This window comes from Tenrec ecaudatus, chromosome 1, assembly GCF_050624435.1.
Source record: "Tenrec ecaudatus isolate mTenEca1 chromosome 1, mTenEca1.hap1, whole genome shotgun sequence".
NCBI classification, from domain to species: Eukaryota; Metazoa; Chordata; class Mammalia; order Afrosoricida; family Tenrecidae; genus Tenrec; species Tenrec ecaudatus.
Genome location: NC_134530.1, coordinates 14,209,297 through 14,229,663, shown reverse-complemented (window position 1 = coordinate 14,229,663; position 20,367 = coordinate 14,209,297). Strand labels below are relative to the sequence as shown.

The window sequence follows — 20,367 nt, the reverse complement described above, 5'->3', positions numbered from 1 at the left end:
GAGGCGATCTATTTTCATTTTCTCTGGTACTCCCTTCAATGGTTGGGACCGCTGTATGGTCCAGTCTCTTTGTGGATTCCTCCGCGCATTACATTGCCCTCCTGGTTTGGTGTGTCATGGTGGGGTCCATATGCATGCTCCAGTTCTGTGGGGACACAGCCAATACTCTCCCCCGGGTGGGTTTGTGCCCTGTTCCCCTCATGCCATCCACTAGGTTTCTCCCCACCCTGCTTCTCCCTCCACCTGCCCTCCTTCCCCTTGTTTATGTTGAGCTCTCATGTACCTCCCTAGATGTGGCCTACCCTCCCTCCAACTATCTCTACTTCCACACACTCATTGTGAGATAGGTGTTTATTCTTCTATTCCTGGCATTCTGATTGCACTTACCTCAGGGGAGTCATAGTACTCCATTGTGTGTATGTGCCAGAGTTTACTAATCCACTCATCTATCGATGAAAACTTAGGCTGTTTCCAAGTCTTTGCGATTGTGAATTGTGCTGGAATAAACATTGGAGCGCAGATGACTGGTCGTGTTTTATTTGCTGCTTCCACCAGCTATATGCCCAGTATAGGGATGGCTGGGTCATAAGGTAGATCAATTTTCATTTTCTTTAAGTATCTCCAGATTGCTTTCCACAGTGGCTGTACAAATCTACATGACCACCAGCAGTGGAGGAGGGTCCCTACTTCACCACAGCCCCTCCAACACTTGTTGCTCTCTGATTTGCTGATCTGGGCTAGCCTTGGGGGTGTTAGGTGGTATCTCATGGTTGTTTTGATTTGCATTTCGCTTATGACTAATGACCTGAAACACTTTCTCATATGCTTATTGTCCATATGGATGTCCTCTCTAGTGAAAGTGCTTTTCAGTTCTTTTGCCCACTTCCTTAGGGGGTTAACTGTTTGCCTCTCTTTGCAGGTCACGATGGTGTTGTAGATTTTAGTAATGAGCCCTTTGTCCAATGTGTCATTACTAAAAATCCTCTCCCAGTCTGTGGGCTTTCCTTTTCACCCTCTTGGCGAAGTCTTTCGAGGTGCACAGGTGCTTTATCCTTATTAAATCCCATTTGTCGATTTCCAGTTCACCTGTGTGTGTACCCTTCCCTATTGCAGTGAGCCTATGAGTTCCCTGGGCCAGTGCTCTGAGGTTACTCCCAATTCCCTCCTTGATGGTCCTGATGGCTTGGGGTTTAACTTCTAGGTCTGTGATCCACCTTGAGTTTATTCTTGTGCATGGGGTAAGGTTAACGTCTTGTTTCAACTTTCTACATGTGGATATCCATTGTTTCCAGCACCACTTGTTTAAAGGGGCATACGCTTCCCATTTGATGGTTTGGAGATCTTTGTCAAAGATCAGTTGTCTATATGCTGATGGTTTTATTCTTGGGCTTTCTACTCTTTTCCACTGGTCTGAGTGCCTGTCGTTGTGTCCGTACTACACTGTTTGACCACTGTAGCTGTGTAATAGGTATTAACATTGGGTAAGGCAAATCCTTCAACTGTGCCCTTCTTCTTGAGGAGTTCTCTGCTAATTCTGGGTTCCTTCCCTCTCCATATGAAATTGATGGTCAGATTTTCCAATTCTTTGAAGAGGGTTGATGGTATTTGAATTGGTATAGCATTGAACTTGTAAAGTGCTTTAGGTAGGACAGTTATCTTTACTATGTTGAGCCTTCCAATCCACAAGCAGGGGGGTGTTCTTCCATTTGTGGAGGTAGCTTTTGGTTTCCTGTAATAGGGGCTTATACTTTTCCTTGTATAGGTTTTTAGTGTTTTTTGTTAAATACATTCCTAGGTATTTCAGCTTGTTCTTAGCTAGTGTGGAGGGTACTTCCTTCTTAATCCCCTCTTCCATGGCCCTGTCCGATGTGTATAGAAAACCTATCGACTTCTGATTTTTGATCTTGTATCCTGCTACTCTTCCATATTCCTCTCTCCTTGGAAGTACTCCAGCTGTGGAGCTTTTGGGGTTTTCAATGTACAGTATCATGTCATCTGCAAATAGTGATTGTTTCACCTCCTCCTCTCCCATTTGGATCCCTTTGGTGTCCTTCCGCTGCCTTATGTTGTTAGCCAGAACCTCCAAAATGATATTGAATAGAAGCGGGGACAGGGTGCAACCTTGTCTTGTACCCTTTTTCGGTGGGATTGTTCTTGTCTTTTTTCCCATGGACTATGATGTTCACCGTTGGTCTTTCATAGATAGCTTGTATCAGCTTGAGGAACTTACCTTCCAATCCTATCTTCATGAGTGTCTTAATTAGGAATGGGTGTTGGATGTTGTCAAATGCTTTTTCTGCATCTATGAATATTATCGTATGGTTTTTATCATTTTTCTTCTCGATGTGATGTATAATACTGATGGATTTTCGGGTGTTCAACCATGCCTGCATCCCTGGGATGAATCCTACCTGGTCATGGTGTATGATATGTTTTATATACTTTTGTATTCTATTGGCCAATATTTTATTAAGGATTTTTGCATCTATGTTCATTAGAGATATTGGTCTGTAATTCTCTATACCTGTGGGGTCTGTTTGGGTATCAAAGTAATGCTGGCTTCGTAAAATGAATTTGGGAGTTTGCCATCCTCTTCTATGTTATGGGATACTTTGTGGAGGATTGGTGTCAACTCTTCCCTGAATGCTTGGTGGAATTCTGCTGTGAAACCATCTGGCCCTGGAGCTTTTTTTTTGTTGGTAGGTTTTTGATGACCCTCTCTAGTTCTTCTTTCGCTATAGGTTTGTTGAGGTTCTTAATCTCTGTCTGAGATAATCTAGGGAGAGATTGTTTTTACAAATATTTAATCCATGTCTTCCATGTTTCTGAATTCATTAGAATACAGATATTCATAGTACTTTGTGATTATTCTTTTAATCTCATTGCAATCTGTTGTTATTGTCCCTGATTCATCCCTCATCCTGGCTATTGATGTTTGCTCCTTTCTATTCTTGGTAAGCTTTCCCAGAGTACTGTCAATTTTGTTAATTCTTTCATAGAACCAGCTTTTATATGCATTTATCTTTTGAATTGTTCTCTTGTCTTCCCACTGGTTTAACTCTGCCCTGATTTTTATTATTTCTTTTCTCTTGCTATTGGAGGGGTAGTTCTGCTGACTCTGTTCTAGTTGTTGGAGGTTTTGTGTTAACGTATCTGTCATATGCCTTTCTTCTTGTTTCATATGTGCATTTAATGATATCAAGCTACCTCTGATAAATGCCTTTGCAGTGTCCCATAAGTTTTGATACTTTGTATTCTCATTCTTGTTAGTTTGTAGAAACTTCCTAATATCCTCTCTGATCTGGGCCAGTACTGAGTCTGGGGCCTTAAAGGCTTGCAGGTAAACAAGCAACCATTTGGCTCAGAAGCATCAAAGCCCACATGAAAGAAACATGCTAGCCTGTGTGAACATGAGGAGTCGAAAGGATCAGGCATCAAAAAAAAAAAACAAAAAATCATATCACTGTAAATGAGGGTGAGTGCAGAGTGGAGACCCAAAACCCATCTGTGGGCAACTGAACACCCCCTTACTGAAGGGCGCAGGGAGGAGATGGGCCAGTCAGGGTGCACGATAGCAATGATGAAACATACAACTTTCCACTAGTTCTTAAATGCTTCCTCCCGCCTGCCCCCCTCTCCCCCCACACTATTGTGATCCCAATTCTACTTTACAAATCTGGCTAGATTAGAGGATGTACATTGATGCAGACAGGAAGTGGAAACACAGGGAATCCAGGACAGATGACCCCTTCAGGACCAATGGTGAGAGTGGCAATACCAGGAGGGTGGAGGGGAGGTAGGGTAGAAAGGGGGAACCGATTACTAGAATCTACATATAACCTCCTCCCTAGGAGATGGACAACATAAAAGTTGGTGAGGGGAGACATCAGACAGTGTAAGACATGACAAAATAATAATAATTATAAATTATTAAGGGTTCATGAGGCATGGGAGATCGCAGTGGGAGTGGGTAAAATGAAGAACTGATATTAAGGGCTCAAGTAGAAAGCAAATATTCTGAGAATGATGATGGCAACAAATGTACAAATGTGCTTGACACAATGGTTGTATGTATGGATTGTGAAAAGAACTGTAAAAGCCCCCAATAAAAAAGATTTTTAAAGCAATGGGAAAATAGATCTACATACATATATTTATATGCTAATTATTAACATAGTGGATGGACATTGGGCCTCTCTTCAAGTATTCCCTCAACGCAAAAACACTTTGTTCTAATAATTTGGCATTCTGAGATGCTCACCTTCCTGAGATGATCACTGAGGACAAAATGGGTGCATAAGCAAATGCGAAGAAAGCTGATGTTGGCCAGCTATCAAAAGATATAGTGTCTGGGGTCTTAAAGGCTTGACGATAAACAAGCTGAGAAGCAACAAAACCGACATGGAAGAAGCACACCAGCCCGTGTCATCGTGGGTGTCAATAGGATCAGGTATCAGGCATCAAAGACCCAGAACAAAATATCATATCAATGTGCATGAGGGGAGCATGAAGTGGAGACTCAAAGGCCATCTGTGGACACTTGGACACCCCCTTATAGAAGGGACACAAGGAAGAGATAAGGCAGTTAGTTTTCACAATAGTATGGATGAAACATATAAATTTCCTCTAGTTCTTTAATGCTTCCCTCCCACCCCAACTCTCATGCCCTCAAGTCTATCTTTCTAATTTGGTTATACCAGAGAATGTTCACAGGTACAAAAAAGAGCTCACACACAGGGAATCCAGGACAGATAAAACCCTTCAGGGCCAATAATGGGAGTAGCTATACGAGGAGGGTTAGGGGAAGTTTGGGGGAGAAAGGAGGAGCCGATCACAATGATCTACATATAACCCCTTCCTAGGGGCACTGAAAACAGAAAAGTGGTGAAGGGAGACAGTGGGTTGCATAAGACATTAAAAAAATATTTATATAATATCAAGAGTTCTGAGGGAGTGTGGGAGAGGGGGGAAATGAGGATCTGATATCAAGGGCTCAAGTAGAAAAAAATGTTTTGAAAATGATGATGGCAACGTATATACAAATGTGCTTGACACAATGGATGGATGTATAGATTGTGATAAGAGCTGTAAGATCCCCCAATAAAACGATTAAAGAAAAAAATAAAGAAAGACAACCAAGGGCTGGAGTTAAAGTTCTTAATCCCTAATATACTTATTGGAAGGGAAATATTCTGGAAAGTTTAGGAACTACTCCTGGGAAGGAGTGGCACAAGTCTGATTTGTCCTAAAACACTAACCTAAATGTTGGTGGTTCAATAGTAACCAGCAACATTATAGAAAAGCAAACAAACAAAGGCTCTGGTCAAAACAACCAGGAAAACCCTATGGATCAGTTCAACCCTGTAATACACCGTGTTGTCGTGAATCAGAATGGCTTCATGATTATGGGCTCCAGTTTGGGTTTACCTGGGACAGGGTGGAGTACTCTTTCCTTGAACACGCAGAACAGTGAACATCCCGAAATGACACCTGTTCAGAGAGGGACATACACACAGAGACGTGGAAAGCCTGTGTAACTGCTTGACCCTACACATAGCTTTAGTTCACACCTGATTTTTCTGTCTCTAATGTTCATCCTCATCTCCTTTCCTAATGATGTCTCTCCTTTATCGCCACCCATTCTTAGAAAACCTGCAGCTCGAGAACTTGTCTCCCTCAATGAGAACAGACGGAGTGTGCCACGCTTTGAGATTCTGAACTGTCTGCAATGTCCTGTGTTTCTTGACCTTCACATGAAAGTTGGAGAGCTCATCCCTCAGAGTCTTTGTGGTCAAGGTTTGATGATCCAGGAGGACCTGATAGAATGGGCTTTTGGTTTCAAAGGGTAGGAGACATTATTCATATAGCCCAAAGCAGAGACAAAATATGAGAATAATAGTGTAGCCACTGAAACCATTACAGAATCTGTACTGATTAATCTATTCTAAGTTTGCTTATCTATTGTCCAAGTCATGTTTGGGGACACTTTTAATAAGGTGTCTCTATGTGTTACAGAGTAGAATTGATCCATAGATTTTATTGACTGTATTCCCTAACGTAGCAGGCGGTCAGAATTTCTTTTCTGGGGCCAGCAACTGTGTTAGGACTGTTATGAAAATAAGTGAATGCATGGGGTCACCACTCTTGAGAATCAACTTGAAACATTTCTACTCGTGGGCATATCCCCTAATTGCATATCACACCAACACAGTAAAGATTCAGTAGAATGAACTGATTTTAAAATTCAGTTTAGTTATAGCTCATATATGTTGAGAGGGTATTCATTGCATGGGATTGAAGGTTTCTTGCTTGGCATGCACCACATCCAAATCCCATCAGGACCACACCAAACTCCAAATCCATTGCAGTCAAGACAATTTTGATTTATGTCAATTCTATGGGGCTCCATAGTGTTTCCTTGACTGAAACATAGTATTTTATAGCAAACTTATTAGTACTTAATCACACATCATACGATTCACTGATTCCATCATATCTAGAAGAGTTGTAAAATCATTACCATAATCAATTTCAAAACATGTTCTTCTTCCTTGTATTCTTTGTTATTCATGTAGTTGTAATTTTTAATTGTGGCCAAATATATACATGATCACATTCTCCAATTCAATATTTTCTATATGAATAATTCAATGCCATTGATGGTATTCTTTGTGTTGTTTGACCATTATTGACATCCTTTTTCAAATGATCCCATGACCATTAACCTAAACTCAATGCCCCCCAAGCAAAAACTCTTCCTCCTTCACCAACAGTAACAGAGGATAAGTTTGGTGTCTTTTCTTTTTTTTAAGATATTTTCTTGATAGAATGTTTGCATGACATACCCTTCCATAGTTAAATCAACTTGGAAAAGAGTTGTTTATCCATCACCAGTCAAGTCTAATGAACCCTCACCCCTCCTGTGTTCAATATTTGTTCCTCATATTCCCAAACCCTCCTCACACGACAGTCACCCATGATAAATCATGGCATCAGTTCTTGTCTCTGGGGAACCACAATGTCTGCGCATCACAGATAAAAATGAAATAAGGAGTAAGAAGGAAGAGACCACCAACAATATTTAAAGAGCTAGAGAAGAAATTTCTATCATGGAAAAAGGTAGATCAAATTCAGGTTGGGTCAAAGGCAGATCAACCAACCAAGTATCATGTTATACCCTGGTGTAATCCACCATAATCAAGGGTACAACCGTCTCTGTCTACGGTAAAGCTGTGCAAGTCCCTTGCCTGAGGCTTGCCGGAGGCTTCATCTGACTAGAGAGTCTGATGATGGATTTGTGCTCCCACTGTGTTCCATAGCCTTCTACAAATTAAGTGTTCACAGTTTCCGCTGTGCTATTTTTCCCTCCATCATATTTGGCTTTTGTTCTTGTCATCTTCATATGGACTTAGTTGATGCCTCACTTAGATGACTGTTTGTTTGAACATTCCCCTATGCCGTGGGGCTCAGCATTGCACACATGCAACATGGCTCCTCCTCCCCTCTCCGCCCGGCCCAGCATTTCTTACAACTGCAGATCCTTGCCTCTCAAATTAAAATGTGTCATTCAGAGAAATCCTATAGGACATATTAGAACTGACACTTAGGGCTTCCTAGGCTTTAATCTTAATAGAAGTAGAAGCCGCATCTTTCCCTGAGGAGCAGTGGGTGGTTTTCAATCACCAAGCTTTGAGTCAGCAGCTGGGTTCTTAGATGCCAACGCACCAGGACCCCTTCCTTCAGGACTAGGGTGGCTCTGACCACCTAGTGAGTCAATCTGCAATTTTAACTCCCACCACTGACCACGGAAGGCTCCGAGTCAATGGCAGCCAGCACAGGGCACCTACAGGAAACAGGGATTGTGTAGGGTGTTGACTGAGTCCTTGTCCCCCAGACCTGAAGCGCTGGGGCAAGGATCTGTGGGAGGCTAGAATTCACAGGTGTAGCTGAACCCTGAGAGCAACTGGGAGAGTGCAGGTGGGATGGAGGGTTTCCTGACCCCTCATCATGTTGCCTCAGTGGAGCTATGGCTGGTTAAGTGTTAATGCTCAGAGTCTGATTAGCTTTCAGTGTCGGATGGGGAGTGGTTGCTTCCGATGGTTACTCTCTGAATTTTGGCTACTGAAGACGACTTTGTTTTCTTCTTGTTCAAAATCATCTGACACCATATGTACCGAATGCTTGTGCCTTATAGGCTTCTCAGTGGCAGAGATTTTTTAGAAAGAGCTTTAACCAGGCATTTCTTTGGAGGCACCTGAGTGTACTTGAACTGCCACCCTTCTGATTTGTGGCTGAGCACTTAACCATTTGTACCACCTAGAGACTCCAAAGAAGATGCACTAGAGGTAAACCCATTTGTATGTAGATGATTATATTTTGTCACTTGTCAAAGTGATAGTAAGTGAAATAATGAATGTTCATTTCCTGTGTTGATCACAAAGTCAGTCCTTCAGACAATGATCAATAGATCTGAGGGCAGGGCTCAAAAGGGTCAATAATGCTCTTGTGGGCCACTCAAGCCATCACCAGCTACTTCCTTGGCTGCTGCAGGACCCTGTTCCTTGTGATACCACAGTGCTAAACTCCTTGCAAGAAACGCCATTGCAACCAGGATGGATGAACCCACCACCTGCATGAGGTGCTTCCTAGACACTTGCTCTCCATCAAGCCTGATGGGATTCCTGGAGTCATTAGTGGAACAAGGTCCCCAAATATGTCTTTCTTCTGTAACATTATTTTATTTGTGGTTGTTGAGAACACAACGAGGGAAACACATGAATTCAACAGCTTCTCTGCACACAAGTCAGTGACTGTAATGGATTATACAACTTGAGTTAAGAGACCGTCCTAAACCATTTCCCGATATGATCCTCCCCATTCACATGAACGCACTGTCCCTCAAGTTTCCTGTCAATAAATCCCCAAAGCTGTTCTTCTGAGTTTGATTCCACAGAGATTCTTCAGAGAGCACCAAGCTCAAGGCAACATGTTTGTCTAATTAACCTGAATTGTTGCGAACTTATTTTTCAACCGTGTTTTTACAGAATGGCCAGGTCTCAGATGTGGAGCCCCGGGGCAAGATGGGGCCCAGGTGTTGTTTCCCTGAGAAGTGGCCATTTGGGACTGGCCAGAGGGATGAGAGAAGAGCAGGACACAGCACCTGGGGTCACAGTGGCACTGAGGGCAGACGAATATATATCTGGAGTTCTTTGCGTCCAGCACTGCCCTCCTGCTGAGCAACTGCCAGTCTTGTCTCCATGGCTGAGGGAGAGAGCAATCTCATCAGTGTCCTGCGCAGCTACGGCTTTTCCCTGTAGAAAGCGGACTTGTTCAGTCTCCAGTTCTTCTCCCCGTTCACCAGGGACTCAGGGCTCTGCCTCAGGCTGGTGAGTTGTGGATGGGATGCTCTTTCTGCTCTTTCTGCTTCTGCTCTGCCAGCTTCCTCCTCAGGAACCCAGCATGAGCTTTAAGGACTGCTTTGACTACGTACAGCCCAGTGTCTACAGAGATGGAGATCTGGTGCTCGGGGGCTTTTTCCCTCTCTACAAGCTGGCAGACAACTCAGAAGCACAGTGGAAATTTTTTGTGACTAGTCCAAGACAAAATGGGATATTTCACATGTAAGTCTCTGTGAGTCTGCGTGTGAATGGGGAACGTGAAAGCTGCATAGAGATTCTCCTGAGACTTTCATTCATAAGTTCTTCCCTTTCCTTGCTTGGATGACTTTGAGTCGGCTTTGGCTTCAGGTGACCTCATGAGCAGCGGAATGAAATGCGGGGGGACCTGCACCTCATTCTTGGTCTGGGCAGGTTTCTGCCCTTTGCTGCAGCCATTGTCTCTCCCTGTCTCCTGGAGGATGGCCCTCATTGTCATTAATGCCCCACTGCACCAATCCCGTTGTTCTCTCTTTACTCTAGTCACCATTTTGAATCTTTTTGCCCCATTTTCCTTTCTGGAATATTTTTCTTCAGAGTAGAAACCATGACCCTCCCTGTTCAAAACCCAAACTTGCTGCTGTGGAAACAGGTCTTACTTCTGCAAGCCTGAGCGCTGCAGGGTAGAACCCACTCCTTGGTGGTATTTTCCACAGAAGCCCATCCCCAGGCTTTCCTTCCATGGCTCTGCCTCGTAGATTTATGCCTCACACTCTGCTTAGCCATCAAACGCAAATGTCAATGTCAATCAAGGCCTAACATCCCCACAACAGTAATCCATATATCCTGTCCTATTCCTGATTTGGGATTTAGGAGGTGTTATACTCTGGGTTTAAAAATTTTTTAATCTGGGCTGGAGTTCAGTCCTAAAGAAAGTCATTAAAATACAGATTTCAAATTGGGGGAAGCCATCAAGGTGCCCTCTCCAGGAGATCTCTGTGTCTGTCTCAGCAGCAAGGTCTTCATGTCCTCTATAGAGCTGTCAGAAAGAGTCAAAGGACAGGGGATGGAGAGCACTAGTTGGCCAGTTTCTCTGTGTGTTTCAGACTGCTTTTCTCCACACGGCCAGGGACAGAGCCCCGGACAAGCTTCCTGATGCTTCCTTACTGATCTGTAGTGAACTAATTCACACAAGTTTCCCCGCATATGAAGAATGAAGTGTCAGCGTGCACCGTAGATCAGGAAGGAAACAAATGGAAGCCTGTGTTTCCCTGCTTACTGGGCAACGTGTCCCTCTCAGGGATGTAAATTTAAAGAGACTTTGAATCTGTAGGAGGATTCTGTGGGATCGGGAAGAAAACCGATGCCAGCTAAATGTAGAAGCAGAATCTTTGCTGTGGTGAAAACACGTGAACTGCTTTCTTGCTTACTGTGTCATCAGCACTGCCTAGAGCTATGCTATGCCTTCTGGTAAATTTCTCTGCTTCTGGTTATCTGTCCATTAAGATTATGAAGCACACTGTGTCAGAAGTCTGTTTTTAAAAAATTCTGAGGATGCTCTCTGGAGCCATGAGATGGGGTAAACCCTTCAAACTATTGCCTTGAGATAATCTTTAATTTTAAATCTTAAACCAAAACTATCCTCTGAATAATCGTTGAATGTAATTAAAGAAAAAGACATGGTTAATCTTTATAATTAAAGAACGTATGCCTTTAGCAAAATGCTCTTGTAAAGAAGTATATATGTGAAATCAGATGATAATGGGGATTTGATCGGTAAGTTCAGAAGCTTAGGGGCACTGAGATGAAGTCAAGAGTGGTGGAACATTCTGAAGCACACACAGTGTTTGTACAAGGGGAAGGAGATCATCAGAATCAAGGCGTTGTTCATGTAGAGCTGGTTCCAATGCTGTCTGACGGTGGAAATCTTCACCAAGGAAATTCTGATGATTCCATGGCATCCTGAAGCTGTTCTTCCTCCAAGCTTTTTCTATTGGCTTCCCTGCCCTGCCTGCCAGGCTGCATCGTGTGGATCACAAACCTTTGCTTCATTGAGTTCTTTACTTTCCAGGTTCCTAACCCACTGCTTGTTGGGTCAATTCCAAAAATCAGCCTTTGACATGTAAACACAAATACAAGTGAAAGAATTCCTTTGTCATCCCTTCTCCCCAGTGAACTCATATGTTTTTAATATTAACTCATCTTAGGAAATCTTTCTGTCTGCTCCCAGGCTGGGATTTTAGGTCTGAACCTGCCGGTGCTTTAGGAACAGCCTGCACATAAGCCAGGTTCCCAAAGCTAGAAACACAACATTTTCTGTACACTAACATCTCAGTGAAAATCTCTCAATATGTCCACTTGCTTGGGACAATCACACCTAGTAGATATTGCAGATTCTGAATCAAAACACCTCAATACAGAGTCACACTAATTTTTTTTCCTTTTTGCTTCCTAGTGCATAACCAATTTTGTGTTGACAACAGACTGTAACTTACTGAGAATGAGCTGCCACTAGGAACAGGTTAGACTGTGGTGAGACTTACAACAATGTGGCACAAGGCACGCAGGGAGCACACACTCTTGGAAAACCTTGTTGTTGGACCTGATCAATGCAGACTTGCTACAAACCTTCACTTTGAAAAAAAGGAAAATATCTGTGTAGCATAATAAATATAAGCCTGTTTAAGATTTGAAGTGCATAGCTTTTATATCTAAAGTGCATTTATTTTTTGGCCTTGTCCAGGTTCAACTTCCAAAATTATGGTTATGCTCTGATATTTCGTTTTGCCGTTGAGGAGATTAACAGGAATCCCCTCGTGCTCCCCAACATATCCCTGGGCGTCAGGCTCTACAATGCCTTTCCTAGTGTTGTCAGAACCCTGGAGAGCGTGCTCGGATGGCTGTCAGATAAGGAGCCCCCCATCCCTAATTACACCTGCCAGTCACACACCAAGAACATGGCGGTCATTGCAGGAATCCCCTCTGAGTTCTTGGAGCAAGCTGGAGCACTGCTGGACCTCTACAGGACCCCACAGGTAAGGGCCCTGGGGGAGTGGACCTTTCCTTCCTCAGTTTGGTTCTCCTGCCACTTAAGCAGAAGAGAAGAGGGACATAGGTACTGCCTGTTGCTTCTAAATGAGTTGGAATAATTATTCGGGGTTGAAAACTGGGACAGGAACAAATGTGCCAGAGACTGCTGCTGCTTCTGGACCAAGCTAAAGTGACTTCTAGAAATTCTGTTGCTCAGACCTGCAAACTAGCTATCTGGAATAGGCCAAGTGGCATAAATACACTAATGGAAGAATTAATTCCATGATTTCTCCATTCAGTTATTTATTTCATCTTCCACTTAAAATAGTTATATCTAACCATATGCTGTGGTGTATGGGCATTGACTTAGTTACTTAGTGTTGTGGTAACAAATACCACAAAGATATGGTTTTAAAACTTAGATATTTATTTCTCACACTAGAGGCTCGAATCTGAATTGAGGTCCCTGAATCTAGAGTGAGGTTCTCGCTCTGTCTCTCTGGGGGGTGATCCTTGTCTCTCTTCAGTGTTTGTTCCTTGATTCCTTGGCTATCCTCACATGGGATCATTTGTGTTTGTGCATCTGTGTCTACGCTGGGCTTTACAACACTGAGAAGTGACAGGCTTAGGACAAAGCCTGTAGATTTGGGCTAATCAACATAACAGACAGCCTGATTTCAAGAACGTTTCTAAAAGGTGAAAGTGTCAGGGCATCCACACATATTATGAAAGAATACAATGTTAGCCTTAGCACACTTTAAAATTATTTTCATATACTAACACACTCAGTCCCAGGAATAAGGAAATGATAAGGTATGAGGATTAGGTTGGCTATTATAAATGTGCAACTATGATACACAGTAGTTATTGAACCTGTCTGAGGTCATTCAGCTTCACACAAGAGAGTCAGAATTTAAACCCATAAATCTAATTCTAAATATTCTTTCATACACAAAGGGTTCCATTCAGCAATTGTGTGAGTCTGGGTACTTTAGAGAAACAAATCCACAGAAACTCATGTATAAGAGAGAGTTTTATATAAAGGGTAAGTGCACATCAAGTAAACATCCCACCCAGTGCTGCCCAAGCCCGCAAGTCCAACATTAGCCCATATGTCCAACATCAATCCACTAAGTCCTCCTCCATCTCACAAAATACACACAATGATGCTGACTGCAGGAGGAAAGCCAGATCAATGAATGTGTAAGCATCTCAGCGCTGGCAGGGGTCTCCACACAGCTGCTCCAGCATCCAGGGCTGCATCAGGTTAGGTCCATGCGACTTCTCTGCAGGGATGTCTTGCAGAAAGTGAGCCATGCCAGCTGAAGGAGGGAACTAGCTAAGGCAGCTGCACCCTGGTCTGACCATCACAAAGCAAGAGACCTGAGAACTAAAAAGGCAAGGCTCACCGAGCCATTTATTTCTCTGCCCTTCAATTAACCTCACATTTGCTTATCAGCCAGGTTAGCACAATAACCTTTAACAATCTCAGCAATCTAAGGTTGGCTAAAGGAGCCCTGTTCATGCAACTGCTAAGGGCTAAGCTGCTAACTGAAAGGTCAGCAGTTTCAACTCACTCGCTGCTCCATGGGAGAGAGACGTTGCCATCTGTTCTCACAAAGATCCAGCCTAGAAAACCCTGAGGGTCCGTCCTGCTCTGTGTTACTCTGAGTCGGAATTAACTTCCCCACTCACATACCACCTATGGAGTCCCTGACACTCTGCTTCCAATGGTCACAGTGATGAAAAGCCAGTGGAGCGCAGCTCTGCTTTGTGCACGTGAATCACTATGAGTCAGCATTGTGTTTAACTACAGTTCCTTTTATGACTTTGCTTCTGAGAACTCACATGGACTATTTCTCTCTTTTGATTCAGATATCCTACGGCACTTTTGATCCTTTGTTGAAAACTAAGGACCAGTTTTCCTCTCTTTATCAAATTTCCCTCAATCACAGATGTCTAGCCTCGGGCCTGGTCTCCTTATTGATCCATTTTGGATGGACATGGGTTGGTATCTTAGTGCCAGATAACATGAAAGGTGAACAGTTCATTTGGTACCTTCGAAAAGAGATGGTCATCAGAGGTGTCTGTGTGGCACTCGTAGAAAAAATTCCTGTGACCAAGATAATATACAGCCCAAGAGATGTGGCCTACCTTCACAGAGTCATGGACTCACTTGCAAATGCATTCATCATTTATGGTGAGATCAGTACATTACAAACAATGAACACTATAGATGACTATAATTTCATAACACACAAGATATGGATCATTACATCCCAGTGGGATTTTACTTTGTTCTCACCTCCATATTTATTAGATATTTTCCACGGAACTCTTTACTTTGCAAACCAGAACTCTGAGATGCCTGGTTTCCAACACTTTCTCAGGACAGTGAATCCTTCCAAGTACCCAGAAGACTTTTTGCTTACCAAATACTGGCTCTTCGCTTTTAATTGCTCACTTGCAGGAACTGTCTGTGGGGAAATTTATGAGTGCCCACCCAATGCCTCTTACGAGTCAGTGACTGAGGAAGATTTAGAGACACCCGTACTGAAATCCACCAATGATCTCTATAATGCTGTCCACCTGGTGGCCCATGCTCTCCATGACAGGATTTTAATGGGTGAGGAAACTAGGCATCAGAAGGACGCAGAATACCCTGTGCTTCTCCCTTGGCAGGTACAACGTCCTTTGTGAGTGATTCATAGTAAGGGCTTGTTAGGATCTGAGATTTAATTTATTGAGTTAAAATTTTATCATTCGACCTTGGTGGCATAGTGGTTACCGTTGGGCTGAGAACCACATGGTCAGCAATTTGAAACCACCAGGAGGATAAAGACTGAGCTTGCTCTCCTGTAAAAAGTACAGTTGTTATGATTTAGCATTGACATGATGGCAGTGAATTTGATTTTGGTAATCTAATGTAGTCTTCAAGATTAAGGGATGATTAATATTTCCTAATTTCAAATCATGCTAAAGAGGTCTGGAAATTAAAGCATGGGTCGTTCAAATCCACCAGTCCCTGCATAGAAGGAATGCAAAAGTATATATTCTTCTACAGATTTACAACCTCAGGAACCCTATAGAGGATCGCCATGAATCTGAACAGGAACTCTGCAGCATAGTGGGTCATGTGTTTCGCTGCTAACTACAAGGTCAGCAATAGAAACCACTCGGTTCTCTGGTGGAGAAAGATGAGCTTTAGACTTCTGTAATGAGTTATAGCCTGAAAAATTCATAGGGGCAATTCTACGCTGATCTCTAAAGTCACTGTGAGTCAGATTCAACTTGACAACACTGAATTTTCTGAGAATGCACTTGAATCACTGGCTGGCAGTGAGTTTCTTTTCTGGTGGGTGGGAGAAAGCCTGCTCATACAACAATCCACATAGAGGAGAGTGGGATGGAAGCCAACAAATATGATAATAGGTACATCTCACACTCACTACCATCGAGCCAGTGCTCTCTCAACTGACCCTCTGTGGGTTTATGAAACTGTAACTCTTTATGGAAGTAGAAAGCCCAGTCTTTCTCCCTCTGAGCTGCTGGTGGTTTTGAATTGCCGACCATGTGGAGAGCATCCTGATTCTGAACCATCACAGCACCCAGGGACCATCATAGACATAGAGACCAATGGAAATAAAACTCCAGAAATGATTCAATGCATCTACAGTCAACTGTTTATGGACAAGGAATCTTTGTCTCTTCAGGAGTCCTAAGAAAACCAATGACTTGGGGCTGATGCTCTTGATTCCTAATAGAGTCATCAGAAGTGAAATTTTCTAGGAAAGTATAGAAATTACTCCTGAGGCACAGGTAGCACAAATCATTTTATTTTATCTGGACTACTAGCCTAAATGTTGGTGATTCCAACTTACTCAGCCTCTTGATGGAAAGCAACAACAACAACAAAAAACAAATAGAGGGAGGTGGGAGCGGGGAGGGAGGGGAAAAAGAGGACCTGGTACAAAGGGCTTAAGTGGAGAGCAAATGCTTTGAAAATGATTAGGGAAAAGAATGTACAGATGTGCTTTATACAATTGATGTATGTATATGTATGGATTGTGATAAGAGTTGTATGAGCCCCTAATAAAATGTTTTTTTTAAAAAAACCCAAATAGTCTAGCAAGTAATAACAGGAAAACAAGATATAGCAGGTAAATTCTCTTAACACGTAGGGTTGTTGTGAAAGATAATTGGTTAATTCTTGTGGGCTGGAGCTTTTATTTATCTGGGGTAGGGTAGAATGCTTTTCCTTGAACACGCAGAACAGTCGGTGATCATCCTGAAATGACACTGGTTCAGAAAGAGACATAGACACACGGATGAGGAAACCCTGTGTCACTGCTTAGCAACTACACATATCTTTAGTTCACACCAGAGTTTTTTTTTTACTCTAATGTCCATGTTCATCTCCTTTCTTAATGATTTCTCTCCTTTAGCTCCACCCATTCATAAAAAATGCTCAGCTGGAAAGCAGTGCTGGAGAGCACGTCTCCCTGAATGAGAACAGAAACTGTGTGTCACGATATGACATTATGAACTTTCTGAATTTTCCTGGTAGTCTTGCCCTTCCCATGAAAGTCGGAGAGTTCACCCCCCAGGGTCTACGTGGGAAAAGTTTGATGATCCAGGAGGAGCTGATAGAATGGGCTTTCGGATTCACAGAGGTTTGGATGAATTCTTCATTTATATCCCAAAGCAGAAACAAGACATGAGAATAATTCTGTGAACACTAAACTCATTACAAAATCTGTCTTGATTAATAGGGTCTAATATTTTTGTCTGTTTTCTAAGGGATAGGAGGGAACACTTGAGTTAAGGCAACCCCATGTGTTACGGTGTAGAATTGCTCCCTGGGCTTTCTGGTCTGTGATGTTAACAGAGGCGGGTGGGCAAACTTTCTTGTTTGCTATCAGTGGTTGTTAGTATTGAGTGCGTGTGCCACCACTTTTCAGAATAAAATTGAGGTATATATATATATATATAATAAAAATAATGTAGAAGCATTTTATATATCAAACCAAAGCAGTGAGACTAATGATTCAGCAATAGGAACTGATTTAAAAATCAAATTTACCTAAAGCTCCGATAGTTGAGAGTGTGTTCATCACTTTTGGTTGAGTTTTTTTGTTTGATAGCCGTGGTCTCCAACATCTATTATAAAACAAACCAACCTCAAACCCACTCCTGTCTAGTTAATTCTGAGTTGTGTCTGTTCTTCTGAATCCCATAGAGTTTCCTTGGCTCTAATCTTTGCAGAAGTAGATCTGCTGCTTTCTGGGGGCATTCTAGGTGGTTTCAGACAGCCCACCTTTCAGTGAGTAGTTGACTAAAAATACTTTGTGTTCCCATAGTCTTGTGGTTGTTGACAGGTACCACTGATTCTGTTCCAACCCACAGCAACCACGTGTACAATAGAAGGATACCCTGCTCTCTCAGTCCTGCTGCATCCTCACAGTGGTTTCTATGCTTGAGCCCATTGTTGTAGGGCCGTACATGGACCTGACTAGGACAGAATGTATCCTGGTGACCGTGACATATGATAGCATGCATACAAAAATCAAATTACGTTTCCTCATTTCCGTTTTTCTTGGAAAAATTAATTTAATTCTATTTAATTTGCATCCCAAGGATGGATCATGATTTTGCTTGACCTCACTGTATGCTCTCAGCAGGGTCAAAGTTTGCAGGGTATCTCAAAAATAAGCCTTTCTATATTATAATACTGGGGATGCAACAGTTAGCATCTTGGATGATAACTGAAAGGGTGGTGATGGGAACCTGCATTGGCTCCAACACAGGAAGCCCTGTTGATCTGCTTCCTTAAAGAATAGACGTGGATCCTGATGAGGCTGTTCTACTGTGTGTTATAGGAGTAGTGTCACTGTGATTCAGAATGATTCAGGACTTTATGAGTCAGGATCATGGAATAAAAACAAAACCTTGTTATGTACTAAGATCACATTCTAAGGTAATATGATCGATTCCTACAAGACTACTGAACTATTATCATTGATTTCCTTCTTACAGACTCCTCACTCTGTGTGTAGCAATAGCTGTGACCCGGGATTCATGAAAGTCACTCAGAAAGGGAAGCCTATTTGTTGTTTTGATTGCATTTCATGTCCAGAGGGAGAAATATCTAATCAAACAGGTAGGAATTGACACAATACAACAGTCAGCTCTCTCACTTCTACCCAGCCTCCTGGAGTCTCTGGGTGGCACTAAGAGGTAAGCACCAAAGTATATCCTGAGTTTTCTCAAATGGTAGCTCAGAAGACAGATCCACCAATCTATGTCCATGAGATCAAAGTTACAGAAAACCACCTGGAACACAGTTCTGCCCTCATGGGGGAACCATGAGTGGAGTCCACTCAAAGGCCACTAACGAGTACTATTTTAAAATGTCACATCATTCTTCATAGATAGCTGCTATTTGGTTTATACAAAGAAATAGGGAGTTGCCAGGTAAGGTGAAGATGAAAATTTTAAAACACAATCCCTTCTACTCAGCACAGTCAACGCTTTGAAACACAGTTTGCCTTTCTTTAAACTCCATCTCACTTTTCTCCCCAGAGAGTGATACATGTATGGAGTGTCCTCACAGTCAGTATCCCAACATGGAGAGGAACCGCTGTCTGCCCAAAATGGTGGTCTTCCTGGCTCATGACGATCCCTTGGGGATGGCTCTGGCCTGTACAGCTCTGGGCTTCTCTGTCATCACTGCAGTGGTCTTGTGGGTCTTTGTGAAGCATCGAGACTCCCCCATGGTCAAGGCCAACAACCGGGCCCTCAGCTATGTCCTGCTCCTCTCCCTCCTCCTCTGCTTCTTCTGCTCCTTACTCTTCATTGGCCGTCCCGACACAGCCACCTGCATCCTCCAGCAAATCACCTTTGCAGTTGTGTTCACTGTGGCTGTTTCCGCTGTTTTAGCCAAAACCATCACTGTGATCCTGGCATTCAAGGCTTTGACACCTGGAAGAACCATGAGGCGGTTGCTGCTGTCTGGGGCTTCTAATGCTGTGGTTCCCATCTGCTCCATGATTCAACTGATTATCTGTGGGGTCTGGCTGGGAACCTCTCCCCCTTTTGTGGACACAGACACACACTCAGAGCCCAGAAACATCATCATCGTGTGCAACAAGGGGTCAGTCACTGCTTTCTACTGTGTCCTGGGATTCCTGGGTTTCTTGGCCCTGGGGACATTTTTCTTGGCTTACCAGGCCAGGAACCTGCCTGACACCTTCAATGAGGCCAAGTTCCTGACCTTCAGCATGCTGGTGTTCTGCAGTGTCTGGGTGACCTTCCTCCCTGTCTACCACAGCACCCAGGGAAAGCTCATGGTGGCTGTGGAGATCTTCTCCATCTTAGCCTCCAGTCTGGGGCTTCTAGGCTGCATCTTTGCCCCAAAGTGCTATGTCATCTTCCTACATCCAGATAGGAACACATCCAAAGGGTTAAGGAATAAAACATGCTTTGAGGAAAAGTGACCAAATATTACGTGTTTGTGTTTAGTTTCTGTGTGGGTGGTTCCTGTTCATGGCGACCGTTGGTGCAACGGAAGAGACCACTGCTCTGTCCTGCACCATCCTCATGACTGTAGCAGCCACTGATTCATCTCATTCTGGGTCTCCCTCTGTGTTGCAGACCTTTTCCTTTAGGGAGCATGTAGTCCTCTTCTAGAGGCTGCTACTTCTTGTTAACGAGTTCAAAGTTCATGAGATGAAGGATTTCCATCCTCACTTTTTAAAAAAATAATCATTTTATTAGGGGTTCATACAACTCTTTTTACAATCCGTACATACATCATTTGTGTCCAGCACCTTCATACATATATCGCCATCATCATTCTAAAACACCTGCTTTCTACTTGAGCTCTTGGTATCAGCTCCTCATTTTCCCCTCCCTCCCCACTCCCCCTGAACCCTTGATAATTTATAAATAATTATTTTATCAT

General features: G+C 43.0%; 1 protein-coding gene across 1 annotated transcript; it reads left to right on the top strand.

Moving 5' to 3' along the window:
* The first annotated feature begins 9,459 nt into the window (after positions 1–9,459).
* On the top strand, positions 9,460–19,900 carry LOC142444112 (vomeronasal type-2 receptor 116-like). The gene is made up of 4 exons (XM_075545086.1): positions 9,460–9,620; positions 12,118–12,409; positions 18,441–18,564; positions 18,987–19,900. The coding sequence occupies exons 1-4, from the start codon at positions 9,460–9,462 to the stop codon at positions 19,898–19,900; spliced, it is 1,491 nt and encodes a 496-aa protein (XP_075401201.1).
* Positions 19,901–20,367: the final 467 nt, after the last annotated feature.

Coding starts and splice junctions, on each gene's coding strand:
- LOC142444112 (XM_075545086.1), top strand. CDS start 9,460: ATGAGCTTTAAGGACTGCTTTGACTACGTACAGCCCAGTGTCTACAGA. Junction 9,621..12,117: donor CAAAATGGGATATTTCACAT/GTAAGTCTCTGT, acceptor GGCCTTGTCCAG/GTTCAACTTCCAAAATTATG. Junction 12,410..18,440: donor ACCTCTACAGGACCCCACAG/GTAAGGGCCCTG, acceptor TCCTTCTTACAG/ACTCCTCACTCTGTGTGTAG.